Genomic DNA, 20,374 nt, shown 5'->3' on the forward strand with positions numbered 1-20,374 from the left:
CACTTGCCTGGAGTGGTGCAATTATTGTCTAAAACGATTGCATCTTAATAGGCTGCCCCTTCTCATGTCCTTTGGCTATAGAAGCATTTTCTTTTGGGCTTTTTCTGTCTGCACTGTTTGGCATCCCTGGATTGCCAGCTCCTCCATTATGAGCTATATACTGTAACACCCACTATGGGATATATGAGGCAGAAAGAAAACCCAAGGAATTCACCACATATCATTCCTTGAATACAGAGGTCCCTACCTGGTCTGCCTCATTCTCTCCACCTTCTGGAGTCTTCTTATTCATTTTGTATATAATACATGAGGTTTTCTTTGCTATGCTTAGTGGGAGGAATTGAAGAGAAATACATCTACTCCATTTTGTCCAGAATCAAAACGCCTCCATTTCATTTTTAGTAGATTTTAATTATTTGTTAAAATTCATCTTTTCTTTCTGAATTTATTTATTGCCATTATTTTAAAGTTTCTGGTTGATAAATGAAAAATCTGTAACTCCTATGGGACTGTTTCTATTTTTATCTCTTGGTCTTTCATCTTTTGATAGTGTCTTCTGACAATAAAAATAACTTTCAATCAGATGCTGTAAATTATAAATTAAAATTTGTAGTAATCACTTGAGAGCCCAGATGAGATCTTCCTCCAGAGACAGTTTACTGCACTTCACGCAGGCAGTTCAGGTAGGGGCACATCAGCTTACTCCAGTACGGAGTGGGACTTTTACCAAGTAGGATTCTGAGTTTGTAAAAATTGGTCTGTTTCTGATTAGCCCTTACTTCTAATGTGCCGCCCAAGAGTCCTAACTGGAAGCCTGTTGACCAGCGCCCCCTTCCATGATAAGTGCTGAAATCATATTTTCCCCAACCCAGTGATACTGCCTACAGCTTCCGCTTGGGTTCTCTGGCTCTTGCCTGTCCTCTCTGCTACCAGGTATCTCTGACTCTCTGTTACCATTATGAATCAACAAATACCTCAAGGTGAGACTTGACTGTCATGTTCACCCCTGAATTCCCTTTGCTCTAGGATCTTGACCCCATAAGTCCTTATTACCTTCGTAGTTCTTCAATCTTTCAAACAAGTATTTCATTTGGTTTTTAAATCCAGCTTTCCTAATTGTTCCTGATGGGAAGGTCTTTTTGTTTCAAGCCAATTCACCCACAGCTAGAAGTAGAACTAAATTATCTTATTATTTCTAATTTACCTGTAGATTATTTTGTATTTTTCACATGCACAATCTAATCTGCAAGTGATGACAAGTGTGCTTTTTCTTTGTCAATATCCATATCTGTTATTTGCATTTTGATGATTCATGGTTGAGGTCTCCCATCAATCTAGCAAAATCCAGGTACTTTAGTGGATTTATGTTCGTGATAGGGAGAGGTTGTAAGTTGCAGGACTCTTAAACATTCCTCTTTGCTTCTCTTCTTTCTCATCACTTGTTAAATTTTCCTTCAACAGAAGCTCTGTGTTTCAAAGCTGTCACTTTAAATCATGCCTGCCCCCTTTGAATTGTGCTCACTTTGAAGCCTCTTCCGTATAGTTTGTACTCTGATCTACTTGGACTTGTTTTTAGACCATCAGACTGAAGGTGGACTTGGTCTTTCTGGCGGTAGTTTCAGACTAACATTAGGCCTTTTTATGGGCATCCTTGTTTTCTGTCTTTCTTGCTGTTCATCTCCATCTGCCTTCTCTCCACAAAGCCTTGCACAGGTGTGCCGTTGGGGCAGGCACATGGGAGTACATGCCAAGATTTGGTGATTTTTCTCATTTTATTCAGGCATTTTGGCATTTCACAATTCTCTGACTTCAAGTTATGCTGAAAGTATGGTTTTTGTGTAGGTTTAATTTTTCCTTCCTGTTTTTTGCATTATTTTGCAATGAAATATTGGAAAGCAGGTAGGTTGGGTTGTCCCCAATGTCTTCAGCTACCTGGCTATTCACCTTTATTCTTGAATGATATGTTCAATAGAATTCTATGTTGGAAGCTATTTAGTGTTTTACCCAACACCTTCAAAGTATAATTTTCCTGTACTCTGGTTTCCACTGTTGGGAGTGAGTCTTTTAGTCTGACTGCTTATTTTTTTGAAGTTAATTTATTTTCTTTCTGACCCCTTTTTCTCTTGGTCTCTGGTGCTTAGCGGCTTCACTGAGATGTTTAACTTTTCTTGCTTAGACTGAGTTTCTTTAATCTACAGATACCACTAACCAACTTTGGAAAATTCTGCATCATGGTCTCAAAATAGTTATGTTCCATTCTCTCTCCCCTTTTCTTCTAGAACTCTGATGATCAAACGTGCATTAGTCTTATGTTCAGTCCACATTTTTACCCTCTCCTTCATATTTTCTACCTTTTTGTCTCTGATGCATAAGAGAGTTTCTGTGGATCTATTTATAAGTTCATTGCTTCTCTGTGTCCAATCTGCCATTATAACTGTGCATTTTAACTTCTGTACTTTCACTTCTGGAAGTTTTATTACTTTAGTTTCCTGTTACAGCCTCATGCTTCTCTTTTACTCTTTGAAAATTGTAAGTATATTTGTTTTACAGTGTCTGATAATGTCAACATCTGAAACCAGTATAGAACTTTGTCTGCTTTCTTACTGGAGGTGTCTTATTTCTCTACCTGCCTTGGTTATCTTTGCCCGTATTTGGTCATTGCCCTTGAACAATCAAAAGGTCTCCTCCAAATCTAGGATGAAATACCTTCTCCTAGAGAAGGACTGAGTTTCACCCGGTTACCTAGAGATAGTACCACATGGCTTAACACCAGGACCATGCAGGCTATGCCTGCCTGGCTAGATTCTAGACACCTTATTTGCTGTGCCCAGTCCCTTTCAAATGTGTTCCATTCAAGTTCTGCTGAATAGAAGACTATATATACAACCCTTCCCCTGTTGCCCTCTGAACACCCACATGTCCCAAATAAAAACCCAGTGGCCAATTCTACGTTATCTTTGCAACTCTTCCATAAACCTAAAATTATTATAAAATTATTTTCTAAAAAATCCAGAACTTGTCCAACTCACCCATTACCATAAACAGCCCACTCCCCACTTATCCCATTCTCTATCTTTAGGATTAATTCTTAAATTCTTATGGGCACCTCACACCTTTTTCAAACCCTAAACCAAAAGCCTGTTTGATCTTGAATCAAGGAATTAGGAATAATACCTAATAAATGACAAGAATAATTATATTCACTGGAATAACTTCAAGTACTCCAAATAGTAGTGGTTCAGGTCTAGCAATCTAGATCTTTCCCCATGACCCCTTTGCTTTGGCCCAATCTCAATGACAGTCACAGAATATAATCCATGTTATAACAATTTCTATTTAAGCTGCAATCTCTCTCCACATGTTCCATCTTAAATTTCTCCATCTGCTACTATTTTCCACCTACACTTTGATTGCAACACAGCCTCTTCATATTGCTTCTAATTGGATCCATAAATTGTCTTTGCTGACATGGAGGTATTCGTCTCAATATACTCCCACTTTTTACCACACTTTCAATCTTCTCGCCCTTCTGTATTCAATCTTGTCCATGCTGGCCTCTAAACTTGAACAACCTTCTGCTCCTTGCCTGCCTTGTCTACATTTGTTTATGCAGTTAATCGGGAATTGGATTCTGTCTGACTCCAGACAAGGTGCAAAAGAAATAACATGCTTGTTTTTAACAATGTAGGTGGAAATTGTGATGTTGAAGTTACTATTGGGCTTTGTATGCTGATTTCATTGCTTTTAAGTTGTGGGTAATAATTAATGATGCATGTATCTGAGGTTTGCAATAAACAGGGTACAATCAGTTGGTTAGCTGCAAGTGAGAATTAGAGATGAAGGCCTAACACGATGGCATTTATTCATAACTGAGTAGTGGTTAGCACTGAGCATCATGCTTAATTGCTGAGGACAATTAGCTTCTAGAAACCTGAAAAATGAAACATAATTGATAGATTACCATTTATGATACAAATCAAAAGGTTCTTATCAGTTATGAGAAAATCCAGGAAAACATTTCAAACACTGAGGGGAAAAGAACCATTATCACTATTCAGATTTCCTGTAGCAGGTAAGTAAGGCTCTTTTCACTGAATAGGAATAAATACAATCTAATTTCACTTAAAAACAAATCTGAGGCATTTGGCATAATTTGTAAAACTTCACTGCCATGCTATAGACAATCTATGAAACTACATAATGGAAAATTTCATAGGTTTTTTTTTTGTTTTATTTTGTTTGTTTTTTTTTCTTAGTATTCATGTGTAGGGATTTCTTCTAAATTAAAATGACCACCTGTAAACAGATCTTTGTTCAGGTATGTGATAAAACACCTTTCTTTCAAAAGATCAGACAAATGAAGGAAAATGATGCTGGTTACCATGGGCATCCAATTCTGAGTCAAATATTGTCAATACAATCCTATCTGGTATTAATCCTTAACAGGCAGAGACATTAAGACTTTAAGAAGCTTGTACAATGCAAGGTCACATAGGAAGTAAGTGGTAGAGCCAAGAATCAATCACCCGATTGGTTCCACTCCAAAGTCCATGTTCGAATCTCCATGTTATACTTTCCCTGCCACAGAGATCTTCTTTTTTAGATGAACCAATCACTATGGAAGTACAGCTTATTCTCATTTCTATTTCTCTGATCTGGACTAAGAGTTCCTTGTCAGCAGAGTCCATATGTGTATATAACTTTTCTTTCCCTATTCCTATTAGACCAGGAGTATCAACAAATCATTGCTAAATTTAAAGGGGACAGTGAATTCGTCATCACTGTGCCTAAAGTGGCAGGACACATAGAATGTGGCTCATTTGGAAAAAGGACAAAAGTTTTAACAAACAAGTTTGAAATGCGTACATAAACTTTTCGATGGCCAGCTTTGTGGTGTTTGTTGTGGAATGATTGGACATATATCAGTCTAGCTGAGCCACAAACAGAAAGGAGAACTGTGGAGCTACTATAAGATGTGATTTTTTTCAGAAACAGCTTTCTTCTGAGTCAATTTGTGAAGACAAAAAACACTGTACAGGTGACGCTCTGTATTCCTAGCCTGGTACTATTTTTTCCCCTTAGCATAGGTAGAAAAACTAAATACATAACTTTCAAATTGGGACAATAATTTTTTCTGGTCTATCGCCTTTGAAAAAAGATTATGAGACAAAACACAAAGAAAGACAAACATCATAAAATAACTTTTATACAGGATTAGTAGATCTGTTTACATATAAAAAAACAAGAAAGGACCTCATTACAATTAGATTTCACATAAATTACACAGATTGACTTTTTTAAAACTACTATTCAACTTCATTTAAAGTCCCTTTTAAAAATTTCATTTTGAAGGCACAGTGCATGAGATAAACCAAGACTGAAGCACTTGAGATGAATGAGTGTTGGGCACCTCATATGAATAGCTATAGAATTATTCTGGAGCCTGGGAATGTCACTCTGGAAAAATGGAGAGACAAAGAGTTGATTTTTACTCTGAGCATTAAAAAAAAAAACACAACATTATGTCATACCTCCAGAAAATCTGCAGCATGGCCAGCATAGAGTATAGCTAGTCCACTCATGTTACGCCATTTATAAAAGTCATAAGCATACATATTTGCATAATTTATATCCAATTGCCTTAAAATGGTAGCCTATTTTCAAATTTCATAATACGTTCTGTCTAATCAACATCAACTGGGACAGTATTCTGAAAATCAAATGGAATATTAATTAATTATTGCTAAATATTGGAGAAGTGGGTATTGGGAGATATTTCTTCATGAACTGGAAATCCAAGTTTAGTTGACGTTAATCAAGGGCCCTAATCACCCCCAAAGAGTCTGTTTTAGTTAAAACAAATCAGAAACTCAAAGAATTACCAAAAAGTTTCTAGATAGAGAATCAATGAACTTCAACCATGGTCAAATTTTTTGTAGTAACAATAAAGTTGCTATTGTTAAAAACAATTCTACAACAGAACCATAAGGCAGGGCACCAATATAGCATTTTAGCCAAGAAGCTTTTAATACAGCAAGGACAAAACCTAGCACAAGTGCATTTCTGGTGACAAGAAAACTATTTACTATTGAGAATAAATGGAAATAGAGGAGCAGGTCATGATTATGGAGTAACCTGGTATTAGCTCAGAAACACAATAAACTGAGGCATAAGACTACCTTTTATTTATTTGTCAACTCATAATTAGTTTTAAGTTCAATATTCATTAATTCAGCAAATGCCATCCAGGTGAAAGTTACCAAAGATTAACCAATCAATCAGATTGGGCCAAATATACATTATGTTTCCTTTTTGGAGGATGACAAAGTCCCAAAGCAAATTCCCTCCAATGAGAATTGCAAGCATTCCTCAACTGGATGGGATCCCAAACACTATGCAAGTTTTTGGCAAAATATACCAAAACTAAAAGGTCTCTCCTGACACTAAGTTGAGTTCATCCTATGGAACTGCATTAACCAGTACAAGTACATTTACACAGGCAGACACTTTGAACATTACCTACTCAATCACTTTGCTTTTATTTAGGAGCTGGGAGGGAAGAAGGCTTACAAACTGATCACCAGGACAAAAAAAAAAACATGCCTTGTGAATAAAGAAAGGCATAACTCAGATTTGGGCAAACTTCTTAATACTGTGATACTTACTTGCCTCCATGACTCCAGAGAAATGGAAAGTCTCTAGGAGAAACACTGAAGAAATGTATATCCCATCCCCTATGGCTTTAATGCCTTAAGCAGTTAATGTGGCCTAAGATTAGATCCACAAATAAAAAACAAAGCAGGGCTGAGAACACAATCTTAGTAGTCATGATCCTATACATTCATGTTCATAGGTAACATAGGCTGGGAAGGTCTTATTTTCCAGAGCAATGCATTAATTTCATTAAAGATTCAAAGTATATTTATAGCAGAATTTGGTTTTACTTTCAGGAAAAATTACTAAAAGAACTATTTGTACGTTCATTTCTAAAAAAACTTTACACATGCTTAAAAGGCATGGACTCCAGCCACTGTGATGTACAGTTCAAGATATGTTTAACTCAAAAGAGAAATGAATTTAAAAGGCACCCTCTAGTGAAGACCAATGCTAAAAAAGTAAAGGCTGTCACATCAACTTCGTTTCATTTCTACCTGCAGTGTCTCAACCAGGGCCAGCCACTCATAGGCCCTTTGTTGGTTTTCTAACTTTGCGCTCTTAAAGTAAAACTCAAAAGAGCAATGCCACCACATCATCCCCTTAAGGAAAATGTGAAGTATTATTAGAAGAAATTAAACCACATATATTTCATGAAGTATTAGCTGTTCTGTGTATGTGGTCGGGTGAGAATGGGGTGGCAAGGGCTCAGCAATTAGAGTTGTTAATGACAGGATTAATACCAGAATGGCTTAACCTTGAACCACCCAAGTTTATCGCAGATACTCACTAACAAACGTCATGACCTCATGATTTCTGCTAAACCAAGTCTCTTTTTATAAAGCCACTTTGGGTGCCTTCCTCACAAAACCTGGATTGACCCACATGGGTGGTAAACCACTCCATTGGAAGGCTTTGGGATGACTGATACATTAATGGATATAGAATACAATTTGAAAAGATGAGAGCAAGTTTTTTGATCCCCTGATTTAGTACAAACTCAGCAGCAAGTTGGCCATTAAAAACATTCAAAGGTATTAAACCATTAGATCATTGGTAAGATTCATACTTACAAAAAGCATCAATTCCATTGAATAGCATGATATGACAGACACAATAAAATGCAAATCTTTCAGGTCTTTGCAATAACCTGAGTGGCAGTGAAGATGACACTTTCTTACCACAGTGTTTTAGCACACGGCAATCCAGTTTACATTTTTTTTTTTTAATGGAGGGAGCCATATTTAAATGCTTTCAATTGAACTTTTAACAAAATTGGTTGATCAAAAAGAGACCACCAAATGAAACATTCGGACAAAGAACCCAATCACTTGCAGAGACCTATATGAGTAAGACTGGCCAAGCTATTTCAGTAACAGTAGGATATCCGTAGGCTTGAACTGGAGCATGAACCGTAGATAGTTTGTGTTCAAGTGCAGATAGGTCTCTTTGACACTTCCAGATGTTTTCAGTAGAATTCAGATCTTGTACACTGCTGGGTCATCTGAAAGCCATAAGTGTACAAGACAGAAAAAGGTTCAAATTTAGGAAATACTAAAGAATTAGGCATTCCTAGAATAAACTAGTGCTTCACAGATAAAAAAGCAGCAGCACCTGTGGGATTTTACCAAGTTAAAAGATATGCCGCAGGAATTTCAGCTTTTGGTCTCCCTCTCAGCTCTATTCAAATGGACATTCAGATCTTTTACAACAAAGTCAACAAGTTCTCCCGTAAAATGGGGGATATTTAGAACTTTGCTAAATCTTACAAGAGAGGTAGTGAAGTCCTGCTTACAGCACAGCCCACCAGTTCTGATCTAACCTTGGAACAAGTAGAAAGCAAATGTGGAAGCCCACGCATTCATTTCCTAATGTTATAGATATTTAAAAATCAATTCAGCCTCCATTAAACCTGAAAAATAAGAGAAACTCTAGCTATTTAATAACTAGAGAAAAGTACTTCTCAGTAGGTTGAGAAAACCTTGAGTTTTTAAAGCTTTATGTCAGATTCTGACTGCTGTCCCTGCCTAAATGTTTCTGGATTCTTTTGGCCATTTAAAATAAAGAAATAAAAGCTAAAGCCACTAGTAAACACCTGATGTGCAAAATATAACATCCACGTGGCTTTACGCAGCTATAACATAAGCTCCAAACAGCTCATCTTAAATTAAAAAGAAAAAAAAAAGTGGCTGTCCCATCTCTGCTGCATAAATAGAAAGCAGATCTTTTTGTTTTTGTTTTTTTAAAGGTAAGAGTACTTAAAGGAGGGGAAGTTCAAAATTGCCAGCCAAATTCACAGAGAATACAAATTTAGCAAGTTAACTTCCCAAAGCTCTTTGAAGAAGCAAGAGAGTCTCTCTTCTGAATGCAGTGTCTCCCAAAAGGAACTGTAACTTTGCTTGGTACTTATGCTGGGAGATAGATGTGTGAGGTCTGTTTCAATGTTTGCTAGAATATAATGTTTCCTCTTCAGTGTCTGTTTCATCCTGGAACTCGTGGCTTAAGAGGGACTTCTTGGAGCCTGTTGACATCATGCGAATTTCATCTTCATACTCATCATGATGCTGCCTGAGCCGATGAAAGCCATCCTTATGTCTGTTAGACTTGATTGAGCAAATGCACCAAATAATGCAAGCTGTTAGGATCAACGCTGACATGGTGGCACCTGCCAAACAAAATGCCATTTGAGTGGTCTATTTTAAGGAAATAAACAAGCTGCTTACAAATGACTCTTTTCATATGTGCCCTTTACTTATTTTATTTTTATTTCATGCACTCAAAAATAACCTTTTATTATGACACAGGCACTACATGTAAAGTATGCAAAATTATAAAAATACAGATAAATGGGGAGCCTGGGTGGCTCAGTCGGTTAAGCATCCATGACTTCGGCTCAGGCCATGATCTCACAGTTTGTGAGTTCGAGCCCCGTGTCAGGTTCTCTGCTGACAGCTCACAGCCTGGAGCCTCCTTTGGATTCTGTGACCCTCTCTCTGTCTGCCCATCCCCCACTCACACTCTGTCTCTCAAAAAAATAAACATTAAAAATTTAAAAAAAATACAGGTAAGTAAAAATACCAAAACCCCAAACCAAAACTCCACATTACATCTCCATTAACCAGAGATCATTTAATACATTAAATCAATAAAACATTAAAAAATGTTTTTAATGTTTTATTTATTTTTGAGAGAGAGAGAGAGAGACAGCGTGAGTAGGGGAGGGTCAGAGAGAGAGGGAGACACTGAATCTGAAACAGGCTCCAGGCTCTGAGCTGGCTGTCAGCACAGAGCCCAACGCGGGGCTCAAACCCACGAACCATGAGATCATGACCTGGGCTGAAGTCAGACACTTAACCCACTGAGCCACCCAGGCGCCCCAACCAGAGGCCCCAACCATTTTAAATAACTCCCATGAACATTTTTTCCATAGCTTTCCTTGTGCATGTGTATGTGTGTGTGTGTGTGTGTGTGTGTGTGTGTGTGAGATTTATTTATTTATTTTTTTACCACAATGAAACCACACTATTACTCTACAACTGGCTCTATATCAATCAGTGACTTCTGCTCCTTTCCAATAAATTTTATCTCATCCCAAATCCCTATTTATTTAAAATATTTGTACACAGTTATCAAAATAAGAGTCTTAGTAGCAGAAATAATAAAATCATAAGAAAAATTAAGTTCATGACAGTAAATGGGTAGCGAAGCTAGATTTAAACCATTGCTGACTCCTAGCTGCCATGAGTCTAACCACTAAGTTATTCACACTTTATCTGGTTCAAGCTAATAACTCTTTACTATTTATCTGTGATTTGACCATGTTTCCAATACCATTCTCTATTAACGAAGACTCTCGCTGCCACACACCCTGTAATAAAACTTGGTTATTTTGGGTCAAGTCCAAATTGCACTTAGAAATGAACCAAGGTTCTATGTGTCAAAAAGATAAAATACAGCAGATTATTTATTATTGTACTACATTTTTTTTTCCCTTTCAACCTTTCAGTAATTCAAACTATGGCACATATTAACCCTGGAGAAAACAGCATCCATGATGTATTGTATTATATTGTATTGTATTGTATTGTATTGTATTGTATTGTATTGTATTGTATTGTATTTGAGAGAGAGAGAGCACAAGTTGGGAAGAGGGACAGAGGCAGAGACAGAATTTTAAGCAGGCCCCATACTTAGCACAGGCCCAGATGCAAGGCTCGATCCCACAACCCTGGGATCATGACCTGAGCTGAAATCAAGATTTGGACACTCAACCCACTGAGCCACACAGGTGCCCCTCCTCCTTCTATGATCTTGAAAAAATAGAATATAAGTCAAAGTCCAAGGGACTTATGATCTTAATATAAAGCAAATCATTCAGTCAATAACTCTTCATTAAGACCCAGTATGTGCCAGCCATGGTTCTAGGTACAGGAGATGTAGGTAAACTCCCTGTTCTCTCTGAGGCTTATATGTTTTAGTGGGAAAGATCAAATATAGACAAGTAAGTGACTACATACATAATATAATGTCAAATGGTGATAAGTGCTATAATAAAAAAGTGGGTGGAGAGAGTGACAGGGGTGCCATCTTAGCTAGGGTGAGCCGGGAAGGCCTCTTTCTGGCTTTCCATGAGGAAACAATGCCATGAGGAAACAAGCCATGAGAACATATGGAAGAACAGTGTTCCAGAAAGATCCAAAGAAATGTTTAGATAAGGAGATGTTAGAAGAAAAGTGATTAACTTCAGGTGACTGGGGAGGTGACCCACTCTCAAAATGAAATGTCAGAACCGGTTTTAACTTCAACTACTAAACATTTAAATGTCTTTACCTGATACAGTCACCACAAGCTCCCTTGGCAAACCAAATATCCGGTTGTCTGTGTCAAAGACTATTACCACAGAACTAGCTGCATCATGATGCACGAAGACCTGCAGAGATAAAGTGCAAGAGTTACGAAAAAGTTTACTTAAGGTATATTGTATGCCAGGAATATTCCTAAGGCCTTTATACCAAACCAAGGAGATGAGTCATTGTCATCGGAAGTATACAAAATACTACAAAAATTTCCCTTGTGTTGCCAAAGCCTGGGAAGATAACAAGATATCATAAGCAAGGGTTTGTTATACATTTTGTTTCTTTATTTCTCACAAGAGTTTCAAAATAAAATAGAAGTACTATTGAGAATAAGAATTTACATGATACTACTTAGTTTGAGTCTCTCACCTGTGAATGTTGTTGCTGATACCCATCAGCAATGGCATTGATGTTATGCACACCGGGGGCTAATAGCACGTGGAAGTAGCCTCCTTCTTTAGTGTGTACCTTTATTCCTTCGTTGAGCACAATGACTGCTTTAGAAATCGGTTTTCCGGTCTTATCTTTAACAAAACCATGAACTCCCTTGTGGACCTGAAAAAATATTCAACATATAAATTTGGGTGTCCAGATACTTCTAGAGGCAAGAGTTTGAGCCACGATAAAAATGACTTAAAAAAATGATAAACAAACAAACAAAGCAACAGCAAAACCCCTCACAAACCTGGCTTGTCGGTCCTTCTGCACTGCCTCTGACCTCATCTGCTACTCATTAACTGCTTTAGAGCATAAAGATGAAATACATATTGACAATAAACTATTTGTAAAAAAAAAAAAGATGAAATACATGAAAAGAGAACTCCGATAACAGTCAAAGCCCAAAGTGTGTCAGAACACAAATCTTCTGATATCTCAAATGATTTACTTTCCAGCACAGTATACTCGCTCAACATAACGAATGCATGAGATTCAAATGAAAAAAAAAATGTGCAATGTCACACAGGGTTAAATTATCTGAATTACAGCAGATTCCAGATTTGTGAAGTCACAACACTGACTTAGGTGATATAAATTCAACAAAACTCTTTCCAAATATATATTTAAAATAAATAATATAAATTTTTAGTAAAAAAATTAAGAACATATTTTGATTAAGGTCTTCACTGAACATATTCCTGGGAGCTTGCTTCTAGTTAAAAAGGGAAAGGCAGGCTCACCTCCACCAGCATGCTGAGAAGAGATTTTTTATTATCTGCCCACAAGGAAGGAAGTTGCGCTGCGCTGGGAAAGTAGCAGCAACTCGTGTACACTGTGATTTCCGGACAGTGGCCATAGGTGACACTATAATCCTGCAATATAAAATTCAACAATGAATGTAGAAAAATTAACAAATAAAAGTAAGAATGAGGCCTTATAATGCAAGAAGGGAACAGAAAGAAAACCTGGGTGATGTAAGCAAAGGATCTGTAAAGCATTTCCCAGCACATATAAATAAACGGCTCGGTATTCTAATCAGTCACAAAAATGGCTGTTGCTAAGAGAGTCCTTGAGACTAGGGACTAGGTCTAATTCATTTTTGTATCTCCAGTGCTTGCCACAGTGCCTGGCAGGTAGAAGGGGTTTACTAGGGTTTGCTGAATACATGAGTGAATAAAAAAGTGCACGCAGATGGCCAGCTTCCCTCTCAACTCCGGAACTTCAGCCATTCTCAGAGCTCTGGAGGTAGAAGCACAAGCACCTGCCCTCTGGCACCTTCCACCTGCTGGTGACGGCAGCCACTGCTACAGAAGAGCAATTATCCAGGCACAGGAACTGCTGGTGTGGACAGGTTCCCAAACCTAACTCACTACCTTTCCCCCCAGACCTGTTCTTTTTCCTTATTCAGTTAATGGCATCAACTCATGTCCTCACGCAGACATGGAATCTCTTATCTTTGACTTCAGCTTCTTGCCATCATCCATAATTTGCCAAATCCTGTCAATTCCACCTCTGCAATATCTCTGACACTTCATCCCTTGTTTCCATTCCCATCATCACCACGCTAATCCAGGCCCTCGTTATTGCTTGTCCAGGCAATTCTACACTAGTCTCCCCATTCCACTCTCTCCTTCCTCCAAACTATCTTAATCCACTGCGGAGAGATTAATTGCTCCATAGTACTGTTCCCATCATGTTACTATGTATCTGCTCAAAACCTTCAGTGGCTTCCCATTCCTTACTAAAGCAAAGTGTTAAAGCCCCAAACTCTCTTTCCATTCTTGTCTTCTGCTGCTCTCTGTTACACCTCTTGTTCTAACTAAACTAGACTGCTTACTGACCTCTGCCCATACTGCTTCCTCTTCTAGAATGTTCTGCTTTACCATCTCTGCATCCCAAATGCCATTTTCTCTAAGAGAAGACTACACCCCTGATTAGGTGTGATCTGTTCTGTCTTTAATTTCTCATGGAACACTGAGAGTTGCTCTCTTCTAGATCAAATCAATTAATTATGTAAAACAGTTATTTGTACAATGGGGCAGGAAATATATTCCATTTATCACTAGTATAGCAAATTACCTCATACATGGTAAGTTCTTAGTAAATAAAGGAGAATAGGCAGGCAGAGATGAGAATAAAGTCAAGTTTCTAGTTGCACATGTTAATGAAATGATGAGCTAACCACCCATCTGCTAACAACTCCTTACTAAGTTGAAGTGGATGGACAACCAATTAAAATATTATCAAAAAGAAATGAAAGAAGACCTAAGTAAATGAAAAGACAAAACTGCATTCGTGAATAGAAAGACAATACTATTGAGATGTCAATATAACCCAAAGGGATCTATAGATTCAACACAACCCTTAACAAAATTCCAACAGCATTTTTGAAAAAAAGAAAGAAAGAAAGAAGAAAAGCCAATCTTCAATTCAATTCAAATGTAACTGCAAGGCACCTTGAATAGCGAAAAAACAATCTTGAAAAAGGGAAAAGTTGGAGTACTCACACTTCTTAATTTCAAAACTTACTACAAAGCTACAGAAATCAAAACAGTGATACTGGGAGAATACACATAAAGACCAATGAAATAGAATTGAGAGTCCAGAAATAAATACACACATCTATGGTCAACTGATTTTTGACAAGGGTGCCAATAGCATTCAAAGGGAAAGAATAGTCTTTTCAACAAATGGTGCTTAGATTAGATTTCCACATGTAAAATAATAATAATAATAATAATAATAATAATAATAATAATGAAGTTGGACTCCTACTTCCTATCATAACAAAAAATCAACTTAAGAATCTTATCAATGACCTAGGGCACCTGGGTGGCTCAGACACTTAAGCATATGACTTCAGCTCAGGTCATGATATCCGGGTTCGTGGGTCTGACCTCCACATCAGGCTCTGTGCTGACAGCTCAGAGCCTGGAGGCCTGTTTCGGATTCTGTGTCTCCCTGTCTCTTTCTTCCCCTCCCCAACTCTTGCTCTCTCTCTCGCTCTCTCACTCTCTCTCAAAAATAAATAAACATTAAAAAAAAGATGTATCAATAACCTAAATATAAGAGCTAGATCCATAAAACTCTCAGAAGAAAACATGGAGCTAAATCTTCATTTGGATTTAAATCTTCATTTGGACCTTGGATTTGGCTATGAATTCTCAGATATAACAACAAGAGCATGAGCAACAAAAAGACTGATAAGTTTGACTTTAAAACTTTTGTGCATCAAAGGGTATTATCAAGGAAATGAAATGACAACCAACATAATAGGAGAAACTACTCGCAAATCAAACATATGATAAGGGTTTAGCATCCAAAATATATAAAGAATTCTTATAACCTAACAACAAAAAGATAACCCAATTTAAAAATAGGCAAAGGAATTCAAAAAATAACAAAATAAGGGGCACCTGGATGGCTCAGTTGGTTAAGCATCTGACTGGCTCAGATCATGATCTTGCAGTTTGCGGGTTCGAGCCCCATGTCAAGCTCTGTACCGACAGCTCGGAGCCTGGAGCCTGCTTTGGATTTTGTGTCTCCCTCTCTCTCTGCCCCTCTCCTGCTCACGCTCTGTCTCTCAAAGATAAATAAATATTAAAAACTTTTAAAATAAATAAATACAAAATAAAATAGGGAATGGAGAAAAAGAAATTTCTCCAAGGAAGATAAAGAAATGGTCAATAAGCACATGAAAAAGATTCTCAACATCATTAGTCTTTGAGGAAATGCAAATCAAAACTACAATGAAGTTCCACTTTGTATCTGCTAGGATGGCTATAATTTTTTTTAAAAAAGGAAAATGACACGCATTGACAAGGACATGGAGAAATTGGAATTCCTGTATATTGTTGGTAGGAATGGACCAAACAGTTCAGTGGTTCCTCAAAAAGTTAAAAATAGAATTAGAACATGGGTAGCAACTCCACATCTAGATATATACCCCAAAGAACTGAAAACGAGGGCTCAAACTTACAGTTGTACACTAATGTTCACTGCAGCACTGTTCTATAGCCAAAAGGTAGAAACAACTCAAGTGTCCATCAACACTTAAATTGATTAAATGTGGTATATACATACAACAGAACATTATTGAGCCATGAAAAGGAATAGAGGACTAATACAGGCTAACAAAATAGATGAACCCTGAAAACATTATGCTAAGTGAAAGAAGCCAGGCACAAAGGACAAATTTTGTATGATTCCACTTATAAGAAATATCTAGAATAGGCAAAAACACAGAGACAGAAGGGATAGACGTTACCAGGAGTTGGGGGATCACCAGCAGAATCAGGAGTAACTGTTTAGCAGATGCGGAATTTCTGTCTGGGGTGATAAAAAAAGCTTTGGAACCAGATGGCTTAGAATGGCGGTTAGTTTAATTACATTAAATGTAATTAATGTCACTCAACTGTACAATTAAAAATGATTAAACTGGAGAAAAAAATGCTGTTGGAGGTTAAGTTGAGGGCTGTCTTCTCAAGAAAGCCATGAAGTAGATGCCGCTCACTTTGCTTATATTAGAAAAGTCACCTATTCTATCATTCAATGGCCAACAATCATATTCTCGTCTTACTGTATTCTATACAGCATACCTTCATGCTGCCCAGGTGACTGTGCCATTCTGCTCCGCGCATTACGCCTCCTGGGATATTCTCATCTATAAAAGCATTGAGAGACAGAGGCTCAATGAGACCTTCAGGTAAGACACCCTCCATCCCCGAAAGCAGCAACAAGAACAAAGGGTACAGAAAATACCTACCTGATTTATTTGGGCAACTGGGCTGACCCATGTGCATGGATGGATGATTATTTGCATAAAGAGATGCCAAATGCTTCAAAGTCTCTTTGTTTTCCACTATAAAAAGAAAAATTCAGAATTTGGAGAAATCACAAAGATCTTACTTCAAGTTCAACTTCATGGATACAAAAGTCATCTTTCTCTCCTTCTAGTTAATCTTGCACCCTGCTGAAGTGCACTGAGGAGGTATTGTAATTAACCACATGGTTCTGTTGAGCCCAGGACAATCAGACTAAGAAGATATACATCTTCCTTATATTAAAAGGTACTAATGGTTAGTTTACACCACAGGCTACTATACTAAAATACAAGCTTGCTTGGTATGTTTTATTACATTTAGGGCAACGAAGTCCTAATAACAATATTTCTTATAAGCTGCATTGAAACAACACAAACTACTCCAAATACAAAGGCCCCAGAGAGATTCAACAAGCAATTGCAATCATCTAAATGCAACCAAGTCACGGTGCGCCTGGGTGGCTCAGTTGAGTAAGTGTCTGACTTCGACTCAGGTCATGATCTCACAGTTTGTGAGTGTGAACCCCATGTTGGGTTCTGTGCTGACAGCTCAGAGTCTGGAGCCTGCTTCAGAATCTGTGTCTCCCTCTCTCTGTGACTCCCCCACTCATGCTCTGTCTCTCTCAAGGATATTAAATAAACATTAAAAAAATTTTTTTTAATGCAACCAAGTCAATAATGGTTTAAAGCAGGGGAGAGCGATTCTGTCTTATTACTATTTGGTTACATATATAATATGAGTTGCTTGAGGCAGGCATTGTGTCTTGTTCACTTTTGTATTCCCAATTCTATAGACATAATAATTATTAGATCAGACCTCTCTCCTCCAAGTAACTGAGCTGTTGATGTAAGCACAATCTTCCTAGGTTGGTTGGTTGCTCATGGAGTATGCTCAAATGCTCACAATTTTTAAAAAAATTCGAAGGGATATTACCTAATTGGAAACTCCTATCTCAGCTTAGAAAGTATATACATAAATTGATATTGTACGTACCTGTTTGTACTGGTTTGTCATACGGGTATGTGACCAGCACTGAACCACCATCTAGTGCAACAGAAAGACTAAAGTCCTGTTTTTGGATCAAATTTTCAATGATTGCTTTAGTCTCAGGCTGGGAGGCATTATCTAAAAAAATGTAAAAGTCAAATATGAAATACCAAGTTTCAAAATTTTAGTATGAATAGCTAAGAAAATATTCTCTACATGAGCACAATCAGAGGCTAACTTTAAAAATCTGTATAAAAACACTGTATTACTCCATACGACCTCAGTAGCATGAAAGATACAATCTAGAAGGTAGATTACTATGAGTTTTATATAATTCAGGATAGTGTATAAAGGTTAATGATTCTAAGCAAGCTTAAGAAAATTCTTACTGGAAACAAAATGGGATGAACATATCCTATATTTTTTTAAAGTTTATTTATTGATTTATTTTTGAGACAGTGAGTGAGAGGCAGAGAGAGGGGGAGAGAGAATCCCAAGCAGGCTTTGCACTTGTCAGTGTGGAGCCTGACAAGGGACTTGATCTCACGAACTGTGAGATCATGAACTGAACTGAGATCAGGAACTGATTGAGCAACCCAGGTGCCCCAAACATATCCTCTTAAAAAAATAATACTGAGGGGTGCCTGGGTGGCTCCGTTGGTTAAGCATCTGACTCCTGATTTCAGCTCAGGTCATGATCTCACAGTTCGTGAATTCAAGCCCCACATGGGGCTCTGCGCTGATGGAGCCTACTTGGGATTCTGTTTCTCCTTCTCTCTGCCCTTCACTGATTGTGTCCTCTCTCTCAAAATAAATAGCTTAAACTTAAAAAAATAATTTTGAGAATATATAGCCTATCTTTGAAAGAAAATAAAATTTTCAGAAATCAGGATGTTTTCTGTAGCACTGTTTGCAAGAACAAAAAATTAGAAAGAAACTAAATGTCCATTAGTAAGAAATTGTTCAACAAGCTAGAGTATTGCCATACAGTAACAGTGTACTAAGATGTCATTAATAAGAACATTAGAGATCTGTAAGTATTGAAACAGAAAGATCAGTGATATACTCAATGAAAAAAGTTGCAGAACAATATGTATAGTTTGATGATTCTTTTAGTAAATAAGAAAGAGGCTCCTTCACATCAACATACACATTAATTGTGTGTGCACAGATATGAGGGGATAGAGAGAGAAAAATATATATCTGTATGACCAGTAATGGAACCCTTCCAATAATATTGATTGAATTTATAAGAAAACACTTGAATTCCTTTTGCAAATGATAAAAGAAAAATTTGACAAGTTTCTAGCTTGTCATTTATATCTTACATGCACAACCTAGAAGGAAGTACCCCATTATTCATCTACACAATCGATCAGCCTCCTGGCTAAGAGAAATCAAATTATGTGCAAAGTAGTTTAATGGTTTCAAAATTAGTCTTACTTGTGAAGTCTGTATCCAAGTCTTTGCCATGAGCATTTGTCTGTCCTCTTTTTGAAGTACAGTCTTTCTCTTGTGCCTTCTCTCGTCCATCTGGATTTAGAGATGGCACAATCACAATTCTAGTCCTGTCAACCAGCTAAAACAGAAAGAGAAACCAGTGAGTTTATTAGCTCTATGTGGAGTCATAAAATAACCTCCCATGCCTCAGAGTCTTTATTGTTCTACTTTAATAAATAATAATATTTTTATTATTTTCATTTGAGAAAGAGTGCAAGCAGGGGAAAGGGGCAGACAGAGAGAAGGAGAGAGAGACAGAGAGACAGAGAAAATCTTAAGCAGGCTCCACGCTCAGTGCAGTGCCCAACGTGGGGCTCGATCCAAGACCCTGGAATCATGGCTTGAGCTGAAATCGAGAGCCAAATGCTCAACCAACTGAACCACCCAGGCGCCCCAAGTCTTTATTGTTTTACATAGACTTAAAAGGCAAGCCTAAAATAAATAAAAATAAAATTCTCTCTTGCTCCAAATAAATTAAAAAAGAAATGAAAAACTACTGCGCAACTATTTCCAGAGACTTCCTAATGACTTACAAAGGGTTCAGAAACCACTGCCTGCAGGCTAAATCCAGCCTGCTGCTTGCTATTGTAAATAAAGTTTTATTGGCACACAGCCATGCCCATTCACATGACTGTTTTTGTGCTGTACTTCAGAGTTGAATAGTTGCAGCACAGAACAGCTGTCTCACAAAGCCCAAAATATATACTATACATCCCTTTATAGAAAATGTTTGCCCAACACTGGCTGAAACCAATAATAATGGTAAGACTGTATTTTCCAGGTTAAAAATGGGAATGCATATTCTAACAAATATCAATGTATGTCTGGAAACAATGAGACAGAAGAGTTGAAATCCGCATGACAAAAAAAATGAAGTACAATATTTGTCTTACCCATAATAATTCCTTCTCTAAATGATCCTACATATGCATCAATACCTACATATGTGGCATGAACTAATTTCTGACAACTTCATCCTATATATTTCTGAGGGTAAATCAGAATAAATGATCCCTGGTTTATTTATTCTGCTAAAACAGTCCAAAGATTGAAAATGTTGGAGACCCTAAACTCATTGGTTCTTAACTTTCTCCCCTGGGAGAGATTTTTTTTTTA

General features: G+C 37.4%; 1 protein-coding gene across 1 annotated transcript in view; it reads right to left on the reverse strand.

Annotated features, from left to right (window-relative positions):
• Nucleotides 1–5,190: 5,190 nt before the first annotated feature.
• Nucleotides 5,191–20,374, reverse strand: part of CPD (carboxypeptidase D) — a 72,189-nt gene continuing 57,005 nt past the window's right edge. Inside the window, exons 14-21 of the mRNA XM_077749680.1 lie at nucleotides 19,202–19,337; nucleotides 17,765–17,896; nucleotides 16,714–16,809; nucleotides 16,547–16,611; nucleotides 12,689–12,820; nucleotides 11,880–12,065; nucleotides 11,485–11,584; nucleotides 5,191–9,319 (exon numbers count right to left, since the gene is read on the reverse strand). Of these exons, the coding sequence (XP_077605806.1) occupies nucleotides 9,093–9,319; nucleotides 11,485–11,584; nucleotides 11,880–12,065; nucleotides 12,689–12,820; nucleotides 16,547–16,611; nucleotides 16,714–16,809; nucleotides 17,765–17,896; nucleotides 19,202–19,337 (1,074 nt within the window). The 3' untranslated portion in view covers nucleotides 5,191–9,092. The remainder of the gene's footprint in view (nucleotides 9,320–11,484; nucleotides 11,585–11,879; nucleotides 12,066–12,688; nucleotides 12,821–16,546; nucleotides 16,612–16,713; nucleotides 16,810–17,764; nucleotides 17,897–19,201; nucleotides 19,338–20,374) is intronic.

Source organism: Crocuta crocuta, unplaced genomic scaffold (genome assembly GCF_008692635.1).
Source record: "Crocuta crocuta isolate KB4526 unplaced genomic scaffold, BGI_CrCroc_1.0 scaffold149, whole genome shotgun sequence".
Lineage (NCBI taxonomy): Eukaryota > Metazoa > Chordata > Mammalia > Carnivora > Hyaenidae > Crocuta > Crocuta crocuta.